Source organism: Sabethes cyaneus, chromosome 3 (genome assembly GCF_943734655.1).
Source record: "Sabethes cyaneus chromosome 3, idSabCyanKW18_F2, whole genome shotgun sequence".
In the NCBI taxonomy this organism is placed as follows: domain Eukaryota; kingdom Metazoa; phylum Arthropoda; class Insecta; order Diptera; family Culicidae; genus Sabethes; species Sabethes cyaneus.
Genome location: NC_071355.1, coordinates 210,236,101 through 210,258,892, shown reverse-complemented (window position 1 = coordinate 210,258,892; position 22,792 = coordinate 210,236,101). Strand labels below are relative to the sequence as shown.

At 39.9% G+C, this 22,792-nt stretch overlaps 1 protein-coding gene across 1 annotated transcript in view; it reads left to right on the top strand.

Annotated features, from left to right (window-relative positions):
• The window catches only part of LOC128740664 (T-box protein H15-like), a 92,873-nt gene extending 70,888 nt beyond the window's left edge, over positions 1 to 21,985 (top strand). The window contains exons 4-7 of the mRNA XM_053836227.1: positions 6,781 to 7,066; positions 20,436 to 20,680; positions 21,368 to 21,379; positions 21,496 to 21,985. Of these exons, the coding sequence (XP_053692202.1) occupies positions 6,781 to 7,066; positions 20,436 to 20,680; positions 21,368 to 21,379; positions 21,496 to 21,985 (1,033 nt within the window). The remainder of the gene's footprint in view (positions 1 to 6,780; positions 7,067 to 20,435; positions 20,681 to 21,367; positions 21,380 to 21,495) is intronic.
• Positions 21,986 to 22,792: the final 807 nt, after the last annotated feature.

The window sequence follows — 22,792 nt, the reverse complement described above, 5'->3', positions numbered from 1 at the left end:
GAAAATATCGTTTGCTCGTCGTGTCGCACACACTTCGGAGCGGCAGAGACACGCTTCAACATTCTAGCACCATGCATGACAAAAGGTGTACTGGTTTTTGGTATTCTCGATTGCTGCTTAATTCGGTAGGTATAAAGCTTTTCCCCAAATAATGCGGATTCAAAGAAGAACGTTCCCAAAATTGAAAACAAACTCTACTGCATCTATTCTTACAAGATCTTTAAAGTAGGTTTTGTGGTTAAACCGTGCAAAAATTCAACAATTTTCATTACATGAATTTCAGGTGAAACAAACGCATCAATAATTACACCTTATTCTCTATCGCTTGTCCATACTATTCCAGCTAGAACTGTAAGCAAAAAGCGGCGCGTGCCTGTCACTTCTATACTGTGATAATTTTTTCGACTGGTCGCAGTGAAATTAGAATGTTTACTTATTATCATGTACGTATTCCAGCTAGTTTCAACACATCAAGAGATAGGCTCTCTCGATACAGAAACAATACGAAGCGACGTCCTCCGATCCGATCTCCGTCAAGGTTGCTCGTACTCCGTCTGGTACCACGTGGAGATAGGGGTAGGAGTTGCTAGATAAGAGGCTAGGGACCAGAATTGGGTCTGTTTTATGCGTTATCCAACCATTTACCAACCAATTTTACTCCATTTACCAATTTTTGTCCATATGTACTCCATATATACTGTTGTGTATTGTGTTGCCAATTTAATTAAATATCAGTATGTTTGTTTATTTCTCCAGAGTATACTGTGCTATATATGAAATTATATTCATTATTTTACGTATACTTATTTTTCTTTTTATAACTGTTAATATTCGGCAGTGCACCCAGCAAACATTTTCGTACGTATATCAAAGTAACAAATATGATATATGTAGCGATATGTATCTAGAAAAATCGCATTCGATGCACGAAACCAGCATATGCGTACTGTTTTGGAGGCGATATACGTACTGCAAATTATATGAAAACAATTCACATTCATAAATATTTGTATGCGATGAAATCCGACTCAACATGATTAGTTCCATAATGCTATACAATTCTGTGACGAAAATCGTATGTGAATCAGTTACTATCATTTTGTACTAATAAATGTAAACTAGCGTATGCTTTATTAAGCTTTATGTACGATTTCGAGTTTGTTTAGCGATATTTAAGATGATTTTCATACATTATTATACGATTTGTGGTTTGCTGGGCAGTCTGCGGAGAAATTTATCGAGACTGAAGTTTTATGTTTTCCCGACGTTTCGACACTTTGTTGGTGTCTTTTTCAAGGGGTAATAGCATTAAGGCTTTTGTTCTGTTCTTGGGATTGTACATATTACGGTCATGGAGGGTAGTAGTTGGTACATGAGTTGGAATATTTGAAAAATTTAAACAGTTTTTCCTGCTTTGAACTGCACTGCGGAACACTTCATTATTATTTATTTCACATGACTAAATATTAATTTATCTATCCATATGATATTCCAGAGATCAGGGGTGTTAAACGAATAGAAGGCTGGAGGACGTACGTGTGTGATCTGCCTGAATCACCTGGGAGATGGCACCCCCTAAAGGCCCGATAGGAGTTTAACACGCTCTTCCCCTTTTCCCCCATCACGCAAGTTCAGTTTGTACGGCGAAATCGTTGATCAAGTAACCGGATGTTTATGTTGGAAGGGATTCTTATCTATCCGTGGAATGTGCGTAAGCGTCACTGCTTACGAGTCCACCCAGCCCCTTTTGGCTCTTCTTACAACATATACGTGAAAGCTGCGGTGAATAATTTCGATTCTACAGTTATTTTTCTCGCATACATAGGTAAATCCTTGAGGTGATACATTTCTACTCCGATTTCTAGTTCAATTACAAATCCCATTTCAAGTTAAATTTGGTGTGCAATTTAATGTTTCATTTTTAGTCCAATTTCGAGTTTAATTTAATTCTAATTTCACCTTCGATCCCAAGTCCAATTTGAAGTTCAATTGAGGCCCGATTTTACCCCATACAATGTCTTATTTTAAGTCCAAATTCAAGTCTAATTTAATTCCAATTTTATTTTTGTTTGGACTCCAATTTCATTCTAACTGTCAGTGGGATATCAAACGCTATTTACAGTGCAATCTGCTAGTCCAGTGGAGGCCCAATTTCTAGTTAAATTTCAAAATTTCAGCATATTTTCCATTAAAAATCCAATTTATAACTAATACAATTTCAATCCCAACTACGATTTCAAGCCCAATTTTCAGTCCAATTTCAAGTCCAATTCCAGTCATATTTCAATTCCAATATAGTGTACCAATTTAAATGGTAATTGAAAACTCAAAACATCCCATTTTAAGAGCAATTTCAGGTCTTATTTGATTCCAGTTTCATCTCCGATTACAAGCGTAATTAGAAGTCCAATTTCATGTGTAATCTTATCCGATGTCAAGTCCAATTTGAAGTTAAAATTAATTTGAATTTCAACTCTGATTTCAAATCCAATATGAAGTCTCATTTTCAATGCAATTTCGAGCACAATTTAAGTACAATTTTAAGTCCAATTTCTAATTTAATTTAATTACAATCTATGTCCGATTTAAAGTTTTAGTTCGAGCGTATTTTAATTCCAATTTAAAAATGTAATCCAGCTTGAAATACAATTTCCAGTTCAAATTTGAGTCCAGTTTTAAATAAAACGTTAAGTCCAAGTTCAAGTTCGCCTCAAACTCAAATCTAAATTCTAATCTAATATCAAGTCTAATTTTAAATTTAATCTCGAATCAAGCTTAAAGTTTACGGGTGGGGCCAGACTGACTCATATTTTTCGCATTCTCTATACAGGTATACCTCCATAGTACGTGCCCTCGTTAGTACGTACCCTCGATAATACGTACCCTCCATAATACGTACATTTTGCCTCGATAGTACGTACATTTTCCTGCAATGATTTTTTTATTTTCTATATAAAGCAGAAACTTTTTTATGAATATTTATGAGTCAATACAAGCAAAAACGTATTCAATAATTCTAAATTTTTGAATAGTATCAGTTCTGTTTCTGTTCATTCTGTTATGTAAAAACCATTATTTTAAAATTGAAAACAATTCCTAAATAGCAAATTAATCAAATATACGTTCTAAATAACAGTTGTTTAAGCATTCTGATTTTGCAGATTTTTGCTCAGAAAATTAACCTTTTCTGCGATTCACAATCTTTCTAACTGCGATGGGGGGAACAGCAGGCAATGTTATATTCGTTGGTTTGCAGATACTACCCAAGCAACAATGTGAGTTTTATTGTACTCTTATGGCGATTTTCATGACCAATTTTGGTCCCATAAAGCATAGTCTTGGGCTTAAATATCTTTCTAAGGCTTGACCTTTCTTTATCGGCAGACTTCGCAGCCGGCTGTTACGGGGTTAGTGCAACAATCCTACTGACTCTATCTAGCAGCACCGCCTAACCGAGACTCGAACATTTCAGCTTATATTGGCAACTATGTATCAAACCTTTACCTAGATTTGTTCGATTAAAATATGTAAATTTTCAATTTGAGAGAGAATTTTGCAAAAAACTAAATGTTTTTGGATTCCTTTTGCTTTACTTTTCAACTATTTTTTAACATTTGTAGTGTTTTTTCTAAAATAATTTTACCAAGATAATTGTTTATTTTATAATTAGCTTAGCTTAAGTAGAATGCCCGTAGTTGCACTCCGTAATTAGTCGAACCAGTTAGATTGCACAAAGAACAAATTGAATTAGTGCTTGGGAGTAGCATGACATACTCGTGCAATTTTTACTGATTCAATCCTTTGAAAATTGACCAATAACGACACTGGCCACGACCAAAAGGCTGTACTACATGGGAAAAGGAAAGAATATTAGTCCGATACTTGTTGTTGCTAGGGACCACAGGTACCACTGCATCTCCACAAGTATCACGGGATAGGATTTATGTTAGTAAGGTACAGATCAGGGTTCATCTTGGTAGATGATATGATCCAACGAAACAACGCGTCAGCGATTACATTTCATCTCAACTTTTCGCGATCACCATTGTAAACAAATAGTCGTCTAGAAAACGTATGCGACGTATTTGGGCCTGAATTCGTTTCAATGATATGAATATTATGCCTTGGATATTTATTTCCGTAAGCAAAACATAAACCAGTCCCGCGCGAATCTACTGTGTGGGCGAATAATATTGCATCCGTCTTGTTAGATGAGGATGAGGTTTCTCGCAAAATCAAGATAAAGATGTCGAGGTGGTCATCAAAATCACGCTTTCTAATTCGTTTACAAACCGTTACATATAAAAATTGGCTGCTCTGCGACTTCGGCATTTCACTTGAGTCAATAATTTGTAAATTACAATGCAAACTACTATTCCAAAGTCCAAACTACTGGCTCGAATTTAAAACTGGGTAATTGTCACGGCTCCGGAAAAATTTTGTTATCAAAGATTTTGCAACGAACGAGACACGAAAGCAAACGATGCTGATCCCTTGCAATAAAATATTCCGAATTTGAACACCTCAGCACTATTAACGAAAACTGAGAATAAAAATTTGCTTCAATAATCATTGGAATTAAGTTAGGAACATTGACCATTGCGAAACCATTTCAAATTGTTGGCAATTTTCATAAAGACGTAGATAATCACACATTGCTAACTGGTCACAATACCTGACAGCAAAAACCAGGAACAGTGAACCAATAAACCATTTCTTGAAGTAATTGGTCCCTAAGTTGATAAGCATTTTCTCTTACCAACGCAAATATGTAGAGATATAGCACCCTAGCGCTCCCAAGATGATTATTTATTTTATTATATCTTAAAATTTGGAAATTTTAGACAATATTTAGCATAATAAAAATAATACTTTACATTGAAAATTGTGATTCGATATTACGTACGTTTCGATAGTACGTACGCTAAACGATACGCGGGTGTACGTCCTATCGAGGTATACCTGTAAAATTTATTGTTAAAAAATTTTCATGGTGTAACTTATGGCGTGCCCAAGCATAAAGCCATAGAAGATGGAGTACCGACCTTTCAAAACTATGGTTTGGCCAGGTTTATCACAAAAATAGTGATTAGGTAATAAATTCCGCATTACAAGAGCAACATGTGAAAAGGGCATATGTGCAAATGAGGGATTCTCTTTGTCTTTCCTCTCTTGCGTTTACTACGGCGACATGAATGCATTCCAATGCAATTTTTTGTTACCAATAGCTTGCAACAACAACGCCAGCAACCGTTTCATGCAGAATTAATCCATTAAAGTGCATTTGCATCGCCGTGATAAGCGAAAGACAGGAGACACGAAAAGAATCTCTCATTTGCACATAGGCCTATTTCACATGTTGCTCTTGTAATGTGGAATTTATTACCTAATCTCTATTTTTGTGATAAACCAGGCCAAACCATAGTTTTGAAAGGTTGGTACTCCATCTTCTATGGCTTTATGCCTGGGTCCTGGGCACGCCAGTATTGTCAAGCTGTAAATAGAAGGCAAATAATTCCAGTAAGCATTTTTTTCGATTCCGCCAAAATTACATTAATTTAACTTTCTCATTCTGTGAACTTTGATATCTGATTACGGTATAATAGTACAGTAAAGTTCGCAAACAGAACATGAACATAACTTCAACGGTTCTATTAATTAAAACACCTCTTATTCCAAATGATATCAAAGCTTTTTTACTCATTTGAGTTGAATTCAGCCTAAACACAAATTTATATGAAACGAAAAGGAATATTCTCCTTCAATTACGACCTATCCTGCTCAAAACCGTCCGTGATAACATATCTTACGATACAACTTCAATCAATTTTCATGCAAATTACTAACGCTAACTATGTGCTGAATAGATGCCTTTACCTTTTGATATTCTTATACAAACCCGACCTCACAGGTAGGGTGTGGTAAAATGCCAGTTCGGAGAAAATTGAGAAAAAAGCATAGAGAAAGCAAGGAAGCCCACCCCAGCGAATGGCGCAATACCCCACGGTATCTACAATTTCAGCACCTTAATTTCACTGGCTCGCTTAACTCTTAAACACATACGAAAAGGCCTACATTAGGTACGAACCTTCCAAGCCAAGCAAACCGAAAAGGTCCAGAAGTCGGGCGCGGAATGGGCGCTGGAATTGGCTCCCTTATCTTATCCCTCTAAATCGCTCGCATTTACACGAGTAAAACACGCTTCGTCCGGAACCAGTTTTGACCCTTTTCCTCGCGTCATTCCTAGAGCGACCCTTTTTCCTTGTTGCTCGAAACACTAAATACATTAAGCGGCGCGGTTGCTCATGTAAGGTCCACTCAATGACGACAGCAACGACGCGACGCTGGTGGTGCGGCGGTGGTGGCAGCAAGGTGTTTAAATGCGGCTGCTGCTTTAGTCGTTATGAGTACATTTATAACATCGTTTTGATATCGCGTCGAAGTTTGTTTCGCGCTATCGAAAAGCTGATGTTTTGATGTGGTTGTTTTGTTTTTCGTTGCTTCCATCCTTGGCGATTCTTATCCGGTGATCGGAAAGGAGGGCTCGGGCGCAGAGCGCCTTCGGCGCCAGGTCCAGAAACAACAGAGATCGTTATCAAAGTACACGGTGTAGTTTCATGGTTGGGCTTTTCTGTTTAAGGTTAATTAAAGAATGGAATGTTTGTTCGATTAGGTTTTCACTTGAAAAACTGTCGATGTTGATTATTTAGACATAAATTCAACAGGTGCGTCTGGCCCAACTAGTTCACTAACTAAAGCCACTTTTATTTTCTATTTCAGACGGATGTTTCCAACGGTACGAGTTTCATTTTCCGGTCCACTTCGGCAGTCCAGTCCAGCCGATCGGTACGTGGTTCTGCTGGATATCGTTCCGATGGATAACCGCCGCTATCGGTATGCTTACCACCGATCGTCGTGGCTGGTGGCCGGCAAAGCGGATCCTCCTCCCCCGCCACGACTTTATGCCCATCCGGATACTCCACTGGGAGCGGAAGCACTACGCAAGCAGGTCATCTCCTTCGAGAAGGTTAAACTGACCAACAACGAGATGGACAAGAGCGGTCAAGTAAGTGTACGTAACAAGTCGAAACCTTACGAGTTTTGCATGCGCTGTAGAACTATAGTTTGACCTATACCTACGAGGGAGAAATCAAAACTCAATTTTCTGGTGGTTCCAATACATCGATGGACGGTGACGCAAGCACGTGCCCGATATCGATTTTCCTGTCGAGATATTTATATCTGAAATATTGACATTTGTTATATCGTTACACCTCCCCGATTTGGATCGTCCATTCGGCGGGTTGGATAGAGCCAGACGACATCGGTTATGATGATACATCAGTATCTGTGTGTGTGTTCTTGACGATGGGTGGTATATCAATTTCATCAAATCATAATTTATAGATTGCCAACGTAATATCAGGGTTTTCTTGTCCTGCTGCGGGCGTGGGAGGGAAAACGTGTAAAGAACTTTTATTTATTGGTCTCCAGCCATTGCTTCATCTTCGATGCCATGTGATGTATTGTAGCTATATAGAACCACTTGATGGAGGCAGTGTACATAACCTGGTCTGATGACTGACTGACGTCGGATGACGACGTTTATTTTTTGAACTGTTTATTGATGCGTTACATTTACAGTGCTGATGGTGAGATATTTTCGGACGGTGAAAGTCCATTCTAGGTTTATCTCGAGGTAATTAAAGTATTACAAACGTGGTAGAAGCCTAGCGGAATAATTCACTTTCCTCTCAGCTGAATGTCACGCAGCTGGTTGTCAGCACGTCACCAGTTCAGGCGTCAAATGCCGGAAGAGTTACGACCGGCTGGCCGGCTGGTCCGGTCACTGGTTGCACACCAGGACGCAGTGGTGCGAATTCTCCCGAGGCTTCCGCGGAACCGTTGATACTGCGGAAAACTATTTGCGGAGATTAATTGACCGCGCTCGCTGGCTGGCTGGCTGGCCAGACTCTACGGCGAATTAATTGTGGCACGCCAATCAATCGGTTCATAATTTCGCGGATTGTCACGTTGGTCTGATTGATGGTGGGTGGGGTCAGTATTTTCCTATGTTGGGAGTTTTTGATTATGGTATTCATTGGATTAAAGGTATCTGTGGACAAAATTGTTCAATCCACCGGTACTTTGATGAGGAACCCGAATTAGACATAATTAGATTGCTACACGAAAAAAAAAACCGATTCCGCTACCATCATGACTGAACTTCCATATCAGGCAGCACAAAATCATGAATAATAGTTCATGATTTAGCGTTGTGTTGTACTGCAAGTAATTCGTGATATCCTGATTATTAATCATGGTGTATTTTCATAAAATATAAGCTAGAAACCTGAATTCAAGAGTCAATTTGCGCATTTTGGAGATCAAATTTCTACCCGTGTACTAATAAATGTGAATCAAACTCATGTAACATGCAATTGAGTAGCGTGATTGTTACCAATAGAATAAAATGTCAGAGAAGAAAATTAGGTCGTCTTCACACCGCTTTTACTGTACTAAATTACTCTGTTTATGGATTTTACGCGAACGATTTTGCAACAAAAATGTTCTTTTACATGCTAAATTGCTCAATATAGATGCATAAAACCTAACTACCCCACAAACATTTCTGTTGAATAACAGCTAATTAAGCGCTTGTTACCCGGTAACTTGCTATACAACGGTTGAATAAGCTACTATTCAAGAAAAATACGTATTGGGTAGCACTTTTGAGTCGCCACATTTTCTGCTCGTTACCATGTAGGTCAGCCACGTAGCCAGAAGGGGGGGCGGGGGCCCAATTTTGATTTTAACTGTTTTATATGCATATTTTTGCATTTAGAACTACAATACGTTAAATTTATTGTGATGTATTATATTTATAAGCAGAAAGATATGCATATAATGCATTAGAAGCCAAGATAGGGCTCCTGGCCCCCACCTCTGGCTACGTGGCTGATGTAGGTACTTCGTATTGGCTGAGTTGACCTCGACTCCCAACCTGGCTTTCCTCCTCCGCTTACTTCTGTCAATCTTTAATGCGTGTGACGTTGATACGCTTATTATAAATGTCTGCTCAGTTCGTTCCGAGGTACGATGCACTCACAAGCCAGTCATTGTATGTTCGAATCTCGGCTAAGCGGTGCTGTCCAGTTAAGAGTCAGAAGGATTATTCACTAGCCCCGTAAGTGTCCTGTACTCTAACAACCGGCTGCGAAGTCCATCGATAAAGAAGGATCTAGGAATTGAAAGATGTTTAAGCCCAAACTTTTGCCTTTTGCGTGCTTGTGGTATTGAATTTTACTCTTTCTTCAAAGCTTGTTCTACTTTATCAAACTTGTTCTTCATACGCCAACGCTATCTCTAACTATACCCGTTCCTGGAGAGTTCTCATTACATTCCTCTGACCAGTCACTAGCTACACAAGAGTGACTTTTGGACTGTCAAAGAGGCTTCATCGGGGTAATATAGATTTAGGCACGAAGGAAAGGTAATAAGCGGCCTGAGAATAAACCCATTCCAATGTTCACTTTGACATCAAATGGCCTGATTCTAATAAATTTCGAATCCACGACCTCTTGCTTATCAAAGCAGACTCAGAAAACTTGCGACAAAAGAGCTTCCATAAAGTAACCCATTATTGTTTGTTCGATTTTATCGACGTTTTTCGGCGAAATAATTATAAGAAATTTTAAATACCAGTTAGTCCGAACGTTTCGAGCTACTGCTGGTCTTCGCTCATCATCTGCGGACACTAAAACATTATAATGTTAGGTTTTGCTTGGTTTATCTTTCTCTTGGTTTTATCTTATTTTCTATTTCGCTCACCCACTGCACTAATAGCAGAAACATTTCACATTAAAATTAAAGGTGAGGACAATGTTGTGAATAGACAAGTAGATTCCGCAACGTTCAAGGCTGCTTATGACCCTGTAATTAAAAAACTTGCGAGAGAGTGAAAGAGAAAGTAAGATAAAGTAAAGAGAGAGATAAACCAAGTAGAACCTATTGGACGAAAAAAGTGTAAGTTAAGAATTTGTAATATGTTTTATATGGTAAATGTGCTCAATATAATGTATTAGTGTCCGCAGATGATGAGCGAAGACCAGCAGTAGCTCGAAACGTCCGGATTAACTGGTATTTTAAATTTCTTATAATTATTTCGCCGAAAAACGTCGATAAAATCGAACAAACATTGTGGTGGCGGCGATTATCTCAAATTAACAGTGACCCATTATTAGTTTTGTCCTGCAAACTATGCTCAAGATTTTATTTCGCTCAACTCATTTCGTTTAACTGGATCATACGCCGCCTTAAAATCACACTCGAAAGCCTGCTTGTTATTCGCCGATAATGAACTCTGCTAATGACAACCATTTAATGACTTGAATGCGGCAGAGCACTTTGCCTGAAATTAAATAAAAAAGAAAACTATTTGATTTCAGGCTTCATATTCTACTAAGACGCTCCAAAAACTTTAGAGCACTTTGAATACTTAAATAATCAAAATAATGCCTCGATACTTCGATAGTTGTCACAGTTGAGTAAACGGCTATTCTAGTAAGTAGTGCAAATGAAAACTTTTCCAACCAGTTCGTTTGCAATTGTAAATTTGCATATATCATTGATGTGATTCGTGCAGCTGCTTTTTGAAAATTAGCTTAGCTTAGACTGATTGCACATATCAATGGTTGCACCCCGTGCAGCTGCTTTTGAAAATTATCGTAAATATCTCTTAAGGGAACATAAACGAATTTTTGAAAAATTTATAACAAAATCTTTTATTACAGAATTTGATTCTGCAGTCTTTTCCGCTTATTTCGATACTAATTTTGTAATAATCCGACCACGGGAAGTGGCCGAAAACCGATCATACACACACTTAAAAAACTCGGCAAAATTTTCCGAGATTTGAACAGCCGACCGCTCGGTGAAAATTTCGATTTTGCAAATCGACGTTGACGGACTTTTACTAACGTTTGGCATCATAAAAAATTTTACCGAACGCTCGGCTGTCTAAATCTCGGCAAAATTTAGCTGATTTCGGTTCTTTATTTTAAGTGTGCACATAAGCATTCCAGTGCGGCGTGGAACAAGCTCGACGGAATAAAACGCCGCTCCTGAAAAACCACGATTTTCAAACTTTATGTACCTTTTTCTCAGAAACTACACAACGTATCGAAAGAAACTTTTTTTTTAAGATTTGAGATTGCTTGATTCTTTCCGGTGAAATGATAACTATGTTTGTTTTATGCGCGACACGTTTCGGCCTACTGCATTCTTTCGGCCATCTTCGGACGCCTGCGGAAGTGTAAAATTTTATTTTATTTTAATTTTAATATTTCACAATTACACAATGATTTTTTACAAAAACTAACGAGCTTCTTGTCAATATAAAGTGAACAGTTATGATACAATTTACAATAACACAAATCTAAATTAACACGAATCTTGCACTTACAAAACAGGTACGTCTAGTTATTTTAAGCGTTCAATGTCTATTCCGTGGTATCCTCGGTTCTCTGTTGTGTTGATCCCCCGTGGGTTGGGTTGTTTTTCGTTTGTATGCGACGGAGTTTTGGTGTTAACCCGTCGTATGCTGTGTTGAAATTTCTACATTCACGCTGCAGGTTGACCGTTCTATCTTCACCGAGCACTTTAATGTGAAATACCTCTGCTGTGAGTCTGGTCTCCTGGTCGTCCATTCTTGCAACTATTCGGGTCGTCAAATTTGAAGAGGTGGCCATCATGGATAGTGTGTTGTGCTAGTTCAGTTCTAGCATCCTTCTTCTTTTTGTCGTTCTTGTGTTCCGCTATCCTCAGAAAGAGGAGAAAGTTAGACTCCCTGTCTGCCCGATGTATACTTTGCCGTCGTCAGTACCACACGGGATGGCGTATTTGACGTTTGTCTGCTTCCCTGGTGCGATAGGATCCTTCAGCTTACTATACACGTTCTGTTTAACTTTGTTTTTAGGTTTGTAGGCAAGCTGGATGTCATGCTTGCGTAATATTTTGCTAAGTTTTTCACTGAGTTTTCCCGGTATGGAAGTGCTAGATGCATATTTGATCTGAGGCTTTTCGACAGTGATAAGGCTGCTGTAATGTTTGTGGGTTCGTTGCTTAGTAAGCCGGTTGATGAACCATTGTGGATAATTATTCGATTCCAACATACTTTTAGCTGTGCGTATTGCCTGAAGACGGTTGTACTCGTCGGACAGTTTAATCGCACGATCTATCCGTACGATCGCCGTGTTAAGTATCTCCCGTCGACATATTTCGGCATTCAAGACATTTCTAAATGATTGTTTGTTCTTATGATCATCATATCTAGGAACTTTAGTTTGCTTTCCAGCTCGTTTTCAATAGTAAAGCGTAGTTTGTCATTATATTCATTGAAGGTGCGTAAGATCTCAGCAACGTGGTTAGTGTTAGCAATGCAAAAACAATCATCTACGCAACGGCGGTAGTGTTTCAAGTTTATTTGTTGCGATTTGAGTGTTTCTATGCGATTTTGTTATAACCGCTTCATTACAAGGTCTGCAATTGCCGGGGATAAAGGTGACCCCATAGGGGTCCCAAAGGTCTGTTGGAAAATTTTCCCTTTGTACGACGCTGCCTCTGCTCTAGGAACTTGGTGCAGACTGGTATATGCTGATGATCTTAAAATTTACTTGACGATTCGTTGCATCGAGGATTGTCGTCGTCTTCAGACACTTTTGGATACATTTGTGAACTGGTGGAAATCAAACTACTTGACTATCAGCACTGCTAAATGTGAGGTAATGACATTTCATCGTATCAAATCGCCGATAGCATTCGATTATAGAATTGATGATCAAATATTAAAAAGGGTTGAATGCGTTAACGATCTTGGTGTCACATTAGACCCGAAAATGGCGTTTGATCGGCATCGTGCGATGATAATTTCAAAAGCTACCCGTCAGCTGGGATTTATCGCCAAAATTGGACGAGATTTCAATGATCCACATTGTTTCAAAGCACTCTATTGCGCGTTAGTCCGTCCGATTCTTGAAAACGCTTGTCTGATTTGGACACCGCACCAGCTCTATTGGAACCTTCGAATTGAACGAGTGCAAAGAAGGTTTATACGATTGGCTCTACGGAATCTGCCTTGGCGTGATCCAGATAACTTACCCCCATATCCTGACCGCTGTCGTTTGCTTGGTCTCGATACACTTGAGTGTCGGTGTAAGGTGCAACAGGCGTTGTTCGTGGCCAAACTGCTGAATGGCGAGATTGATTGTCCAAAGTTGCTGTCGCTCTTAAACTTTCGAGCATCTCAAAGGACTCTGAGACCGACGTCACTGCTGACTAACAGATTTCACCGCACTGAATTTGGCCGCAATGAACCAGTGGCATCGTGTATAAAAACTTTCAAACAAGTAGAGGAGTATTTTGAATTCGGTGAACCGTTGAATAAGTTCAAGCGTTTGGTGACAATGCAATTGTCGTAGATTATTATTAGTGTTATTAGTACTTCATTTAGACTTTAAGTCAGATGGGTTGTAAAACAATAAAACAATAAAACAATAAAACAATAAAAAGAAGGTTGACTCTAAAACCAATTTGACGATGGCGAGAAAACTTTCTTTGTCGATAGCAGTGTGTTTCGTAATTTCTGGCCATCGTTCAATCAAACACTCCATAGCGTGATCGATTGGTATGCTTGTGAACAGTGCTGTAACGTCTAAGAAGAAGAGAACGTCCTCCTCTGCGAACTGCACTCCTGTGACTTGTTCTGCGAACTGAAAGCTATTGTGGACGTGGAAATCGTTATGACCCACGATTTTCCCTATCACGCTCGCAAGGTATTTCGCTATGTTAAATATCACGGACCCGATGGTGGAGACAACCACTGGCCATTTTCCGTGGTCGCATCATCAAAATTACAAAATTAGTATCAAAATAAGCGAAAAAGACTGCAGAATCAAAATCTGAAATAAAAAAATAATGAATTTTTCAAAAGTTATAGTCATTCATGTCCCTTTAACAAATTCAGAATCTTACTAATGTGCGCAAAAGTTGTAACTCAATCGTATATCATGATAGTAACAAACAGACATATGATTTTGATTTCAGACATTTAATTGTCAACTCATGAAATGTCGCCAATTTCCGAGTTCAGCGTGTTCTTATTAGTCAGAGTAGGACACGCAGTATTTCGGACACGATTGAATAGTACCAAACCCCGTAGTATATAGGTGCTAAATGGACAAATAGCCGTACCTGAAATCAGTAGTTATAGGGGGAATTGTCACTCTCCGACAAATCCTCCAGAAATGTTGAGAGTGCAACGTATCCACGCATCATATTTTCGTGGATTTTAGGGCAGCATACGATACAGTCAAGTGCGAACACCTATGGTAGATAATGCGCGAGAACAATTTTACGGACAAACTGACGCAGCTGATCAAAGCTAACCTGTAGCGAGTGATGTGCTACGTATGTGTTTCGGGGATGGATTGACCTGTATGTGGTTTAACATCGCTATTGCAGGTGTAATCCGGTGAGCGGGCTCTGAAACGAGAGGAACGATCTTCAACAAGAGTAACCAACTCCTAGCCTTCACAAACGACCTCGACATCATTATTAGAAACCTTGGGACGGCGATCAATGTACCGAAAACCAAATATATGGTAGAATGAGGCTCCAGATAAGCAACGTTTACCTCCCACGGACTAAGATGGCTAGCAACCTGACGTGGTTAACGAGTTCGCATATTTGCAATCTCTGGTCACCGCCGACAATAAAACGAGTAAGGAGATTCAACGACGCATTCAAGCTGGGAGTCGAACCTACTTTTCGCTCCGCAAGACGCTTCAATTAAAGAGTACACGCCGCCGCACAAAGTTGACCATGTACAAAGCACTAATCAAATTGGTACTCCTCAACAGACTTGAGACAGTAACTTTGCTTTCGGAAAACATACGCGCACTTACCGTATTTAAACGAAAGGTGTTGCTGATTGTTTTTGGCGGAGTACAAACGGGTAGCGGAGAGCGGCGTAGGTGTATGAACCATGAGTTTGCAGACACTGCTTGAAGAGATTCCGTACACCTGGTGAAAGTGGGCCGGCCTCGTCGTAATGATGCCGGACGGCTGTACTGTGAAATCCGTTCTCTTCAAGAACCACACCGGCAGCAGGAATAGAGGGACCCAACATGCTTAATGGCACGACATGGTTGAAGCCGACTTGCATGTGTCGATACGTGCAACGAATTGGCGACGAGTGGTCTAGGACCGAGTATAGTGGAGAGGAATTCTTAATATGACAAGAGCCGCCTTGGATCTCTCTCTTTTTAAAGTAGAGCTCTTTAATTCTCGGATTCGTGAATTCTTGTACTTTTCGATTCCTAAAATTTTGGACTCCTCGAGTTTTGAATGCTGGGATATGGAATGCGGAAAGACGTTTTTATATAGAAATATACAAATTTAATTGTTTTGAGGATTCCTGGACCTTAATATGAATGAATAAGACTCGCCTTTTCTTTTTTCCGATATTATTCGATTTTTGCACCGCAATTGAATTAGTGCTTCCATACGTTTCCAGGGGTTGTCGTTATCACAGCATCATGTTGCATATTTCTTGGGTCATTTGTTATGGAATAACCTATATGATTTTGTGAATTTATCACTCGCAAAAATGTAGTTATTTTGCATATTTACTTGCATTTGCATTACTAACAAATAAAATAGGCGATAAAACAGAAAATCCAACTAATTATAGGCTGTCACTAATTTTTTATTATGATTTAAACACGGAGACGAAAGACTAGAACATCGAATTTATGTGTGCTATTTTTCGCCCTCTTTTAAAAGCAATAAAATCTCTCTAAAATTCACCATTATTACGCGTTAATGCACTTCAAAATGTTTTTGTGCTATTTCGAAAAATGTCACAGATAAAACGTATCACAAATACCATTAATTTATACTATTTCCCAGCATCTCAAAATAAGCTCAGTTTTCTACATCCGAAGAAAATAGTGTTGTTTAGTATGAAAATAGTGGCGGCATTTTAAAGTTAAAAATTTCAACATAAATAAATTACAAAATTCTACGCAATTGATATAACACGAAAATAGATTTGGTGTTTTGAAAGGAGCTATATATTTTATTACAAGGCCTAAAGGTTGAGATCTATACCTATAAAAATAGATTTCTGTCTGTCTGTCCTTATGCTCCGTATAGAATCGAAAACAACTGAATCGATCGGCGTGAAAATTTGCATATAAGGGTTTTTGGGGCCAGGGAAGGTTATGATAGTTGATGAGTTCTGGGCATGAACGGGGTGCAAAAACGAGAGAAAAAACGGACGCAATTAAGATACGGCCTGCAGGCTTATAAAATATAGGTGATTTTGTGTAAAATTTTCCGGAGAATCGCGTGGTAACAATCCCTTTCCTGTTTATCATCGGGAAGTGCCCCATTTTGCTCATTTTCCCCTATTTTTAATATTTTTCATCCTTATTGGACTGTCCCAAGCAAGGCTTTGAGAAAACAAAAGTTAAAAACCTAATCATTTTGTGTAAAAAAGTCCGCAAAATCGAATAGGGCTTATCCCATAAGTTTTAGAGCACATTAATTTTTTTGGTTGAATTCCCCTTTGGTATGGTCGGTTTAATAATGGGAGCTCAACCAAAAAAAAGTGCTCTAAACTAAATGGGATAAGCCCTATTCGATTCTGCGGACTTTTGTACGCAAAATTTGTAGGTTTTTAGCTTTTGTTTTCTCAAAACCTTGCTTGGAACAGTCCAATAAGGGCGAAAAATATTAAAAATAGGGGAAAATGAGCAACATGGGGCACTTCCCGATGATAAACAGGAAAGGGGTCGGCACCACGCGATTCTCCGGAAAATTTTACATAAAATCACCTATATTTTATAAGCCTGCAGGCCGTATCTTAATTGCGTCCGTAGTTTCTCTCGTTTTTGCCCATAGTCCAGTGGTGGGAATTGTTTTCTATTTTACTCCCCAGAAACTTGCAAAACTCAAGATTGTGACAAAGGTCATCCGAGATTTAGGATTTATGTACAACACAGTTTAATTTGTGGCAATATGAAGTTTGTCGGGTCAGCTAGTATATAATAAAAGCAACTTTTACCTGGGTGGCGAAAGATTGGGGAGGGGGCGAAGGCTAATGCATCTCCCCCAGCAGGTTTATTGTATTCGTGCATTCTTATATTCTTGATTTCTTGGACTGTTAGTGTCTTTAATTCTCGGATTCTTGAATTTTTGAACGATTCGATTTTTTGACTCCTGGATTTTAGGAGTTTTACATTCTCGACATTATAATTTCATTAATTCTTAGATTTCGAGGCTCTTCGATTCTTGAACTTTTGAATTCCTGTATCATCGAATTATTGGGTCTTTAAATTTTGGATTCTTAAATTCTTTAATCAACGGATTCTTAGATTCTTCTTGAACGGATTCTTCTTGAATTCTTGATTTTTTTTATTCTTGGACTTTTGGATTCTTGACTCTCCGACTCTTAGATTCTTAGGATCTTGGATTTTTGATTCAATCGGAACGAATGACTATTGTACAACGCAGAATTCTTCCCGTCAATTGGACAACACTTTAAAAATGAATGAACATGGTAATCAGGTATTATCTAGTTCAAGAGCCCGGCGCTGTAGGGTAAAAGTAACTACGCGTCTCCAGTTTCGTTGGAATCGATGAAAGCACCTTATATTGATAGAGTTAGTCACCGTACAATTTCATATTTTAAGTTTTTTTTGATATTTTGGTGAAATCGAAATTTTACCTAAAAAAATCAACAAAACTTAAAATATAAGAAAGCACCTGGTTCAGGTCGGTTGTAAAGCTTTTTCGTATTATCGAAAAACTGAAACAGTATCAAAAAATACACCGATTTGGTTCGAAAGTTGTGAGTTTTGGAAAATAAACTCCTTTTTAGAAAATCCCGACCAACATGTCAAAAAGTCCAATGTGCAAATGAGAGATTCTCTTTGTGTTTCTTTTCTTATGCTTATTGCATTTCCATGCATTTCAACCCTATTTTTCTCAAGGATGAGCTAGATAATAACGCCAGCAACCGTTTCATGCAAAATAGACGCATTCAAGCGCATTTATGCCGCCGTGACGCGAAGAGGATCTCTCATTTGCACATTGGACCTTTTGAAACCGTTGCCTGTGAAATAATCTTTCGTATTTTTTATTTTTCGCTTTGGTGTTCGCTTCTGAGATAAAATGTTCCCAAAATTTTGAAAAAAAAAAATTCTTTCTCTTTTTTATTGACTCTAGCAATCAGGCTAACTTATTCAGGGGTCAGTCCCGGCGTAGTGGTTAGAACTCACGCCTCTCACGCCGAAGCCCCGGGTTCAAATCCCAGCCCCGCAGAAGTCACGAATGACATAAGCCTAAAGTGACTATAATCTAACAAAAAAAAAAAATCAGGCTAACTTGTTTCTTGTGCATGAATTAAATGTTTCATATGAAAAATGAAAATTTTAATAAACTGAAAACTCTTGCATTAGGCTCATAGTATAGACTAATATAGGTGACGCTCGAACCTACCATTTTTGTAAATTATAGCTTTTTATTCATTGAGCTGATTTTAACAATTTTGTTAATAAATAAGATATTTTGATTAGTTTATCAGAAAAAAATATTGTATTGAAGCTCTACCCGCTCTCACACCTTCTATCCGTATGCGAACAGTGTTTCGCACGGGTCATGCCAAGAGTATTCCAACCGTGTGGTCCAAACCAAATGTACAAAAGTTGGGGTAAATGAATCCTAATTTTATGTTTATTTCGGCAACCTAACACATTCTCACCTTCGATTTTGCCTCAGCAGTATCAGCGGCCCATCACATCTTGTCTAATCCCCAAAGTAGGTGTAAAGGAAACAAATTTCATTGACTTCTATTTACAAGCAACCGGTTTCCGCATTTGTATCTTCGCTGGGTTTGCCTTTTATATACCGTATACGAACATACATGGTACATACATTAATATTTATAGCCGAAAATATTCCAGAATTGCGCATCTTATCTTAGTAAAATCTTCCCGAACGAATGATTGAAGCAGAAAGCCGTTGATCAACAGGCCCTCTGTCCAAGTCCAAGGCAACGAGCCTTTTACAACTTTCGGTTTTAAACGTAACCAAGCATCATTACGCTCGGCTCGTTGCGTTGTGTGTACCGTTGAAAGAGTGCGCATAAGTTGATGCTTCGTACCTAATTTATCAACCTAACACCTCACTGCCGTGAGCCATTTGCATGCTAAAAATCGGCACCACGTTGGCACACACTGGAAAACTTTATCGTCGTCGTCGTCGTCGTCGTCGTCGTCGTCGTCGTCGTCGTCGGTGGCTGTGTGTTGGTCGCCATTGCCAGCCATTGTCGTCGGTTGATACCTACTACCGGAACTGCCACCACTACCTTTATCCATCCATACCATCCATACCACCTTCACCCAATTAAGTCACGTTTTCCAATTGAGCCACCAACACTGCCGGAGTCAAAGGATGTATAGCATAGCTCGCTGGATGGCAGGCTAGAGAAAACCTGGTGAAGACATGCGCTTCACCACCCTGAATAGCAGCAGTAGGAACCAGCGCAAACAAGGAGACGAATCTTTCTCGGTACCTACCCCATTCACCACCCGAGCGTCTGGCTGTGTCGGTCGGTACTAACACAAATGCTGCCGCGAAGCCTGGGTGGTTGGGGAAAACTGGTAGCAATGGTACGGTGGTTACCATGGCAGCATACAGCTTCACTATGGTTAGGTACATACAACTCTTGGTTCAACATCAGAAGAAGAAAAAGAGGAAAAAAACTGAATCATTTCCCAAGACCGACGACGTGGCCGGCCCGACGAGAAGAAGCAAAACTGCCAAGCTGTTCCTTATAGCCGACGACAAATCGATTCCGTTTCTTAACGAACTTTCTCGCAGCCCATTTCCTCGCTTGTTGGCAAATTTAGAACGAGACGGAAGGGTTTATTATGAAGCTGAAATGGCTGTGAGTGGTTGCTTTTCAGAAGACATTGACTGTCCTATATAGAGAGATGGGGTTTGTTTTCAATATCTGTTTAATTAGCTGACGGCTGGGTGTCTCCGCTCCGGTTGCGGTCAGGAGTCAATAGTGAGAACTGGCTGAGGATTGGAGAACGATACGAAACCCAAATAATAACAATAATGGAAACATAATTTTCTTGGTGCTTTCAATGCTTTTGAGGAGAGCTGACTCCAGGCACAATTTAGTTTCACAAAACTCGCTAGTTGATTGTAACTACCTTTGACAGGTCTTACCCATTATGTTAACAGAAATGTTATAAAAATTTTGTCTGTTTTAGTTACATTTAGCATACTAAAAGAATAGAGAACCAAAAAATTTGACAATTTCAATAAAATCTTTCTTGAAATTCTTATCTCTTCTGCAGATCGTCCTCAACTCGATGCACCGCTACCAGCCCCGGATCCACCTGGTTCGCCTCGGGCCAGGCCAGCAGGTCCCGGCCAGCCCACGGGAACTGCTCGAAGTCGACCACAAAACGTTCGTCTATCCGGAAACGGTCTTCACGGCGGTGACCGCCTACCAGAATCAGCTCATCACCAAGCTCAAGATTGATTCCAACCCATTCGCCAAGGGTTTCCGGGACTCGTCCCGACTGACGGACTTTGACAGGTAGGCACGCAGAGATTTTTCTTCGCCAACCCGCCGCCGATATCAACCTGTGCCTGCATGAACACACATACACGAACACACATACACACACACTCATTCGATTCCGTGCAGCCGTGGCTCGAGCGATGATTTATGACATGTTGAGATGTTAACTTAATTACATTAAACTAGCAATTTATTACGCGCGTTTTCTCGGATTTTCGAAGAACAAAGCCCAAAAAGCCGCCGCCGCCCGACTCAAGCGCGATTCGGTCGGTTTCGGTGCTCTCTCTCATCATCATCATCAACGCCTCGAGCTGGCTACATCTCGTGGAGCAACAGGTTATAGCCGTATACACGCTACACGCTGCCTATCATCGAAGAGTTAATTTGGTCCGATCGATCCGGCCGAGATGCGCCGAAAGGCGTCTCGCAGAATCCACGCCCCGTTTTTGATTGCCGGCTTCTAATTAACGGGTGCTGACTCGGTGATTAATGGTCTCTTAGTCGCGGGTTTTCGGCGCGCGGGTGCCGAAAGCGCAGAAAGGCTTCTTTTGTTGTTGAAAACCTGTCCAAAAGTCGCTTTTGGTGTGATTGGCTTTCTCGGATTCATTTATCGATTTGTTTGTCTATCTCGGCGGGTTGTGCTGCAACACGTTTTTAATTAAATTTATTTTAAATTTTGTTTTCTGTTTTTTTTTGTTTCAGTTTCCCAAGCATGTGAGTATGGCATTTGAGTTTGTTCATTAGTTCGATCGTTAGCTTAACACATGATAAACCCAGCAGTTAAAACTGTTATTCTTCAACAATATATTTTTCTTGTTTTTTTTTCGCAGGGACCCCATGGACGCTCTTCTGCTCGAGCAACACCTCCGTGCTCCGTTGCGCCTCTTCCATGATCCTCTGCTGGCGCAGTTTGCCGTCGGGCCGTCTCAGGATATGGACGGTGCCCAAGCGGCTCTCATCGAGAAAGCTCGTCAGCATCTGCAGATGTGGGGTCGATCGCCGTACAGCGACCTGCTCCTGCCACAGATCTACCAGCGGCCCCCGCAGATGAATCTGGGAGGACTCTGGCAAAGCCAGTGGCCTCCGCAGATCCCACCGTCATTCCTTCAGAATGCTGCCGCAGCAGCGGTCGCCGTTTCACAGGCATCCACGCCGCCACCGCCACCGGTTTCAACGCCGTCCAGTTCCGGCTCACCCTCGCCGTCGGATATGCGAACGAAACATTTTGCCCGCTTCAGCCCCTACCAGCTGCCTCCTCAGCATTCGATGCCCCAGAATCATACGCACCCCTCACCATCGGCACGGAGTCCTTCCAACTAAAAATGTGGAAAAAGGTGAAAATTAAAACGATTAATTAGCAGGAAGTTGAACGAAATTTTAGCAAAAGAAGCTTTGTTTTTTTATGTACAGTTGTAAATATATTCCAGTATCGGTAAACCGTTATTTATTTGCTTGCTCGAAAAATTTTGTTAAACAAATTATTGTTGATTGAAGCGCTGCAGTGTAACTTATATCGAATTTAGTTTTTCACAGTGTAGCTAAAAAACATGCGAGTGTAATGTATGAACAATACTTAGACGTGAGCAATACTGTCACTTTGCAGGTCAAAACGAACTTAACAAATTTATCAAATGTAAATAGATATGCAATAAATTACAAGTGAGTTCGATAGGTGAGAGATTAATTCACTGGTCTAGGCAAATCCGAAAATACTCCGAAAGTAGTCCTAAAACTTGACTCAAGCAACTATTCGTTTAAGGAAGGCTTGGAAAAAAGTAGTTACTTACTTTACTCTACTTTAGTGGCGATAGTCCGTTATCGACCCTGCGCCGATTATGGTCCTCCAGTACTGTTGATCCTGGGCAGCCGTTGTCCAATTCTCTCGAACACTAGCATCGTCCTCGACTTGACTACTTTTTAATCGGGCATTCTGGCCACGTGTCCAGCTCTCCGCAGTCTACCACATTGTACTATATATCCACCGTATCAGCATATTTGTATACTTGATACAGTTTATGATTCAGGTGTCTACGTCAAACTCCATTTTTCATTTTACCACCGACGCTTCCTTTAACGTCCACGATTTAAGACTGTTTCAGTTTCCGAATTCGCGTGCTACGGGACTTC